This window comes from Mesoplodon densirostris, chromosome 9, assembly GCF_025265405.1.
Source record: "Mesoplodon densirostris isolate mMesDen1 chromosome 9, mMesDen1 primary haplotype, whole genome shotgun sequence".
NCBI classification, from domain to species: domain Eukaryota; kingdom Metazoa; phylum Chordata; class Mammalia; order Artiodactyla; family Ziphiidae; genus Mesoplodon; species Mesoplodon densirostris.
Window position 1 is genome coordinate 99,111,943 of NC_082669.1, and position 7,453 is coordinate 99,119,395.

The following is a 7,453-nucleotide window of genomic DNA, read 5'->3' on the forward strand; positions in this document are numbered from 1 at the left end:
AATTGGCCAGAAACCACCCGGAAACTAACCCCCTTACCATCAAAGCCGAGACTGTGAGTCACGTGGCAGAGCCGTCCTCCTGGGGTCCCTGACCCGCCTGCCCTCCACCCGGGCGCCCCCCCCCCCCAATAAAGTCTCTTGCTTTGTCAGCACGTGTGTCTCCTCGGACAATTCATTTCCGAGTGTTAGGCAAGAGCCCACTCTCGGGCCCTGGAAGGGGTCCCCCTTCCTGCAACACTTCCACTGAGCTTTGAATGAGCTTCAAAGCTCATCCCTCACTCTCTTAGCCAGACCCAAGCTTATTTAGGAACATAATATACGTATCCACACGTGGTGGCCGGCCAGCATGCACACATGCTGCTATTCTCCTGCTATTCCTTGTACTCAGAAGGCCCATCACCTCCCACCCGCATATGCAAACTTCAATACCCAGCCCAAAGGTCACTTCCTCTGTGAATCTCTCCTCCACTGCTCTCGGGCAGACTTCCCCCTCCCTCTTTTATATCCCCATCACCGGGGAAGATACCCATACTGAGTCCTACCATATTGCCTCCCAGTTCTTTCTTCACTGCCTGGTCTCACCGCTGTACTGAGTAGGAATCAAGAGGAGGGGTCACATCTTAATCATCTTCGAGTCTCGAATGCCTGGGATGGTGCCTTTACAATACGTGGTTGGCATTCAACAAAGGTCTTAGACTGAAGGCAGAGCTTCAATCAAGTTACTACTCAATTCAAAATCTTCACAAAGCCTCCCTTTGGCCCTCCTGACTGTTTCAAACCCTCCACCCCCAGCCTGGCACATCGGATGCTCAGCCTCCTGGTCACAGCGGATTTCTGAGCGCCTCTTACCTCCGGGCCTTTGCTCACCTGTCCCTTCTGCATACGATGCCTTTTTCTCCTCTTTGCCTGTCAAAACCGTATCCATCCTTCAAGGCCCAACCCAAATGCCACCTTCCTCATGAAGCGGCCATCAGGAGGTGAGGCCTCTTACTGCTGAGAAGCAAAGTGCTTTGTCCTTCACTCCTGAAACACTGCTCTGTGCTTTAAGGAGGTGTGCTTGTAATAAAGCACTTGGAGGGCAGGTATTTCCAGACTTGAGCAGAGGGTAGTGCACGCAGTAGGCGCTCGGTAAATATTGGGCAGGATGACTACGCCTGAAGGTGGAAGAGGCAGTAAACTCATCTTCAAGGAACCAGCACGACACAGATCTCCTGCCCTGTCCTCTTTTTTCTCAGCAGGGACAAAATGTGAGCTAAGGAAGAACCAACTAAGTCACCGACCATTCCTCCCCCAGCCAACGTAGCTCAGCTTCCCTCCTGGAGAGGTGAGAGCCCGGTGTGACAGCCCAAGTTCCCTTTGCTCCACCCCCTCTCTTTCCCCCAAACACAGAACAGAAATTCACCTCTGCCAGCGTTGTTTTCAAGTTCCTGCCAGCCGGGCCACACACAGGACTCATGGCAGGCGGCCCTCAGCTCGCCCCTGCGGGGACCGTGATCACAGAAGCCTCTCTCCTCAGCATGAAGCACCTCAGCTCTGCGCCCTGGGCCGCCCTGGTCCTCAGCCTGGCCTTTGCCTCTTTCCACCCGGCTTGCTTGGCAGGTAGAACTGTGAGCTTTATTCTCGCCACGCTGGGAAGAGGAAGGGAGGGGAGGGGGGGAAAGAAGGAGGTCGGAGAAGGATTCCTTGGCTAGGGTTGGTCCCGCACAGAGGAAAGAGGAAACAGTACTTTCTCATCTGAAGGATCAGGCAAGAGAGGGTAGGGTGGGATGGGAGTTAACTTAACACCAGCCTCAGCCAGGATGGGAGTCACCACCTCTGCTGGCCTTTGCCACAAAGAGTCTCTCCCATCAGGGGACCAAACTGGACTAAAATGATCTCTTTGGGTTGCTGTTTCTCAATGGCTCCTTGTCAGCATTAATTGTGTTGCAATCCCATATTTCGTGGTTGTCATCCTGCTTTTGCGTGCCCTCTTCTCACCTAAGGACCTCTATCCCTCCCTTGACCCTGTGCGCCCTTTGCAACTTTCACAAAACCTCAACACACAAAGCTGTCGTATGCTGTTTAACCTTCTCCCACCTTGCCCAGCTCAGGAGATGTTGGGTTATGTCCCGATTTTCTTGTGGAGGCTGAAAGGGGATGTTAGGTGGCCTCCCCTGTCTTGCTCTCCCAGGCTGGGCTCTGCACATCAGGGACCTCGGTCACATTCTCATGCTCCTGGTTTCTGCCTCTGGCTTTGATCTTGCTCCTCAAAACAGTCTGCCCTACTCTCTGACAGATAGATTCTCCCTGTCTTGAAACCAATCCTCGCCGTCCCCCCTCCAGGCTGTATCTATCTCTCCCATCCTCACGGTCTCTCCTATGGAGGTTCAGAGCATGGGCTCTCAAGCCACTGAGCCTCAACTCAACTCTGGCTTCCACAACTTACTAGCTGTGTGACCTTGAGCAAATTACTTACCCTCTCTGTGCTCCAGTTTCCTCATTTCTAACATGGAGATAATCATAGTGCTTATATATAGGTTTGTTGTAAAGATGAAATAGGTTCCTGAATGTAAACAACTTCTAATAAAATAGCACATGGTAAACCCTCAACGAATGTTAACACATTCCTTTTATTTTCCAATTCACCCCTCCCCAGATAAGAGTGTTTTCTGTTTACCTGGCCATGCTTAAGAGAGGGCCTCAAACACTTGACAAATTTAACTGCAATGAATGGTTGGGTCTTGCCAGCAGCCTTTACTTTGGAAGTGACTCTAAGTGGGACCAGTCCCTAGCTGGCTTTGTTTATGAGGGAGGTGGGTGATGTTTAAATTCTTAAGAATTTGTAACAGGGTATTTAGTTTGAACCATATAAAATTTCTGATTCTGAATAATTTTTGACCTACAGAAATGGCAATTTCATATGGTTGAACCTAATATTAGTATTCCATTAACTAGGTTTTTTTCCATTCACTAGCTCTAGACTGGGACCACTTCCATTCTAGGGTAGAGGGGAGATGAAAGTCAGGGTCAAGGAAGTTATTTGGGTAACAAGGGAAATTAAAACATTGAGGAATCAATTTTTCCAAAGCAAATAAAGACCAAGCTCTAAGGCATTTAGCTGTAAATAATTTACAGTAACAATCAGATTGCATCAAGGTAATTACTATACGTAAGCAGGACATTGGGGTGGCTGGGGGTGCGTGGCATAAAATTAGTCTGAGCAGCAATTTCATGGCTTTGGCTAAACCAGAAGTTTCCTCCTGACTCGTCCTGCTATGTGACAACAAGCAATTTTGAAGGACATGTTAACCTAGAGTCAGTGGGGCCTGGAGAGTTCCAAACATTTTTTTTTCATTCCCAAAGAAGCAGATTGAACAACAACATAATTTCAAGAAATATTCTTTTAAATGGTCTCTTGGTTTTGCTCTACCTAGATCAGCACTGTCTAACAGAACTTTTTTTTTTTTTTTTTTTTTTGCGGTATGCGGGCCTCTCACTGTTGTGGCCTCTCCCATTGCGGAGCACAGGCTCTGGACGCACAGGCTCAGCGGCCATGGCTCACGGGCCCAGCTGCTCCGCGGCATGTGGGATCTTCCCGGACCGGGGCACGGACCCGTGTCCCCTGCATCAGCAGGCGGACTCTCAACCACTGCACCACCAGGGAAGCCCATAACAGAACTTTTTTGATGATGGAAATGTTCCATATCTATGCTGTGCTTCCAATATGGTAGCCACTAGTCACATGTGGTGATTGAGCACTTGGCATGTGGCTGGTATGACCAAGTAGCTGAATTTTTCATTTAATTTTAATAAACTTAAACAGCCACAATAGTTAGTGGTCACCGTGTTGAACAGAGTAGACTGAGAACATCTACCTTCTGTTTTTTGCTTTTGTTTTTAATTTTTGGCCACACCCCATGGCATGTGGGATCTTAGTTCGCTGACCAGGGATCAAACCCGCACCCCCTGCATTGGAAGGCAGACTCTTAACCACTGGACCACCAGGGAAGTCCAATCATCTACCTTCTTATTCTCAGTGATGAGAGGGAACATGGGCCATGGTTTTCTCCCTTGGGGATCCTTATGTTCATCTCCATAACCCCTCCCCACCCCCCAAACTCTGATATTTCTGCTAAAGTGCTTTTTATCATTGTGCTCCTTGCTTATTAATCAAGGGACAATTCTAAGTGCTGCATATTCTAGAAACCTCTCAACTTGCTTGTAGGGTGTTTAATTAATTTTTTATTAAACCCTCTCTCTGAGTAATAACATCATACCCATCATAAATAATCAAGGTCAGACTTAAATGTTTATTAGTTCAAGTTTTTGAAGGAAATTGAAGCTAGTTATGAAAAGACATTCCAGATTTTTAAGTGATTGTGTTAATATATACTAGAAAAAAGTTTATAGATGTACCTATCTGCATGGAAAGCAGCTAAAGGAGAGTGTTTAGAGGCCCTTGGTGACGGAAGGGACATGAGATATGAAGATAAAGCATCTCTGAATGGCACTAGGGAGTGATAGGAAAAGGGGAGTGTGTGAGTTTGCTACCCAACAAAATACCACAGCCTGGGTGGCTGAAACAACAGAAGCTTCTTTTCTCACAGTTCTGGAGGCTCCAGGTATCACCAGGTTTGTTTTCTCCTGAGGCCCCTCTCCTTGGCTTATAGATGGTCCCCTCTGTGCTGGGTCCTCATGTGGTCTTTGCTGTATGAGTTCACATACCTGGTGTCTTTTCCTCTTCTTACAAGGACACCAGTCATATTGGATTAATTTAACCATTTAACCTTAATTGCCTTTTTAAAGCCCTATTTCCATAAAATGGGTTAGGACTCCAACCTACGAATCTGGGGGACATAGTGCAGGCTATAACAGAGGGTTAGCTTTGTTGCATGAAATTTCAATGTACCTCTACCTGAACTTCTATAACGCTTTCATAATACTCACTACTGATTCAAAAAAAGATTGCAAACTCTATGCCTGAGAATGGCTCCTTCTAATGCCTGAGACTGTCTTCTGTCTTTTCTTCCAGAAGCAAGCAGCAGCAGCAACTCAACCTTGACTGTTCACCATCCAGGCCTTGAGACCCTGGAGCAGTGCCCCAGTAAGCTTCTCCTGGCAACCTCCCTAACCCCAGGGCTCACCCTAGAGCGGGGAGGGACACTTAAGCCTCCTTGCTTTCTGCTCATTGGCATCGGGTGGCTGAGCACCTGCCTGGCCCTCCTGTGCACCGGCGTGGTTGTTCACAGCCCCAGAACTGTCTGCAGCGCACGTCTAAAAAGCTCTCTTGGGCTTGGTCCCCATCTAAGCTCACACTCTTTGGTGCAGGTGGCTTTAATGGCCCATCCCCAGGACAGCAGTCAAAAACCCCCTGACTTCAAATGCTTATAGAAATTTACAAGTGGAAAGACCCTAGACATCAGCCAGTCCAACTTATGCCCAATGCAGGAGCTTCATTTTGGTACCCTTCGCATATTTGTGTTCATCCTCTATTTGAAGACTTCCAGTGGCAAGGAGCCTACTGCTTCATAAAGCAACCATTGCTATGCGTGTCTAATTAACAGGAAGTTTGCCTTATTCAAAGTTTGGCTCCTTGATTCTGCCTTCATTGAATGACCAAATGTGTTTACTTCTGAGCATTTACAAAGGAGGGTAATAGGCAGTAACATGTAGAGGTTATGAACATGACTTTGGACTCCTACAGGCTTGGGTTTGAATCCTAGTTCTGCCATCTCGTGACCTTGCACAGGTGACAGCCTCAGTTTCTTCCTGTCAAACAGCAGGAATAACTGTGCCTATCACTCTGTGAGGAATAAATAAGGTAACGTGTATAGAGCACTGAGCCTAGTACATGGCGTGCTTTAGTAAAGGGTGGCTATTCTATCATTACTGGTCTCAATGTTATGAATACTAGAGAAGAGCTCGGGGGAGGGGAGGCTGGTGGGATGCTGCCATTCTTGCTCTCTCCTCCCACCAGATGTCGACTTCTGCCCACAAGCAGCCCGGTGTTGCCACACCGGAGTGGATGAATACGGCTGGATCGCGGCTGCCGTTGGTTGGAGTCTCTTGTTTCTCACCCTCATCCTGCTCTGTGTGGACAAACTGATGAAGCTAACTCCAGATGAGCCCAAGGACTTGCAAGCATGAGACTTGGAATCTTTGTCCCAAGAATGTCAATCACCACCAAGCTGTTGGTAATAGCAGGCAGGGATAGCGCTAATGTGATTTCCATTACTTTAAAGTCTTTTAATCCTTTTTTGTTTGTTTTTGCTTTTGTTTTTGTTTTTGTTTTGGCCGGCGCCCTGCGGCTTGTGGGATCTTAGTTCCCCAACGAGGGATCAAACCCGGGCCCTCGGCAGTGAAATTCGGAGTCCTAACCACTGGACCTCCAAGGAATTCCCAAAGTCTTTTCACCCTTAAACTTCAGTTAATTTTAAAAGGGAAAGAAGAAGGAAATGGGGATCCAAGGAAGACAAGACCAGTGCTGCTGCCGTCACACCTAATTTCAAAAAGCACTTGGGCCCTTTATAATCTGATATCTCCCTGATCATCTCCTTTCTCAAGATGGCCCCCATGAGAATTGCTTGTAGTTTAACCATCGCCTTCTTCTGGCTTCCAAGGGTGTGGTACACGAGAAACATAAGCTTCAGTCTTTTAGTCAACACATTCGAAACAGAACTCAGAACCTTCTCACCAAAAACAAGGTGTTGTCCTTTGTCCCTTACTTCAGTCAAGGGCGTCATTGTCATTTCAAAATGTGAACTTCACCTTGGACACCCCCAGCTTCCTCACCCCCGTGTCCGATGCTTCTCCAGCTCTTGTTCTTTCTCTGATGCATCTCCCATGGCTGTCCTACCCATTCTCCCTGCCGGCACCCTAGTTCTGGCCTTCACTACACCGTCTGACCATCATGTCAGGAATATTTCATTTCATTCTCTCTGCCTTCAGGATCTGCACCCCCAGCTTGTCACTCCCCTCATCCCAATGTCTTCCACTTCTCTGCTGTCATTCCGTCTTCTAGGGTGGCTACTTCCACCTCCACCTCCAGAATGAAGGCCATTCCTCCAAGTCCAGCTGTAATGCTTGCTCTGCCTGCAGCCTTCTCTGCTCGTCTTTGGGAGACCAGAAGCTGGTGGTCTTAGGGCATTTCTGTGCTGCCCTGAGCGCAGCCATTGTGAATGGGCCTCTTCACACTCTGAGACATAATGTTTTCCAGTGAATGGATGAATAAGCCAATGAATGAATAAGTTCTTGCCCTAGATGAATTTATGATCATCGCTCTGCATTCAGAACCACTGTTTTTCTATAGATGGTTGACACAACTGACCTCTGGAGGAGCTACTTGGTTCCTGCTCACTCAGGGAATCCCTCACGACCGGGTGTCCCCCATCACTGTGCACTCTTCCAGCGGGAGTCAGGAGGGTGGGTTCATGAGAAGGAAGAAAGGACAGTGACTCTTTCTTTATGAAAACAT

General features: G+C 47.8%; 1 protein-coding gene across 1 annotated transcript; it reads left to right on the forward strand.

Annotated features, from left to right (window-relative positions):
- The first annotated feature begins 1,454 nt into the window (after positions 1–1,454).
- Positions 1,455–6,126, forward strand: TMEM213 (transmembrane protein 213). Its single transcript, XM_060108956.1, has 3 exons — positions 1,455–1,599; positions 5,012–5,083; positions 5,957–6,126. Exons 1-3 carry the CDS (start codon positions 1,455–1,457, stop codon positions 6,124–6,126), a joined length of 387 nt encoding a protein of 128 aa, XP_059964939.1.
- Positions 6,127–7,453: the final 1,327 nt, after the last annotated feature.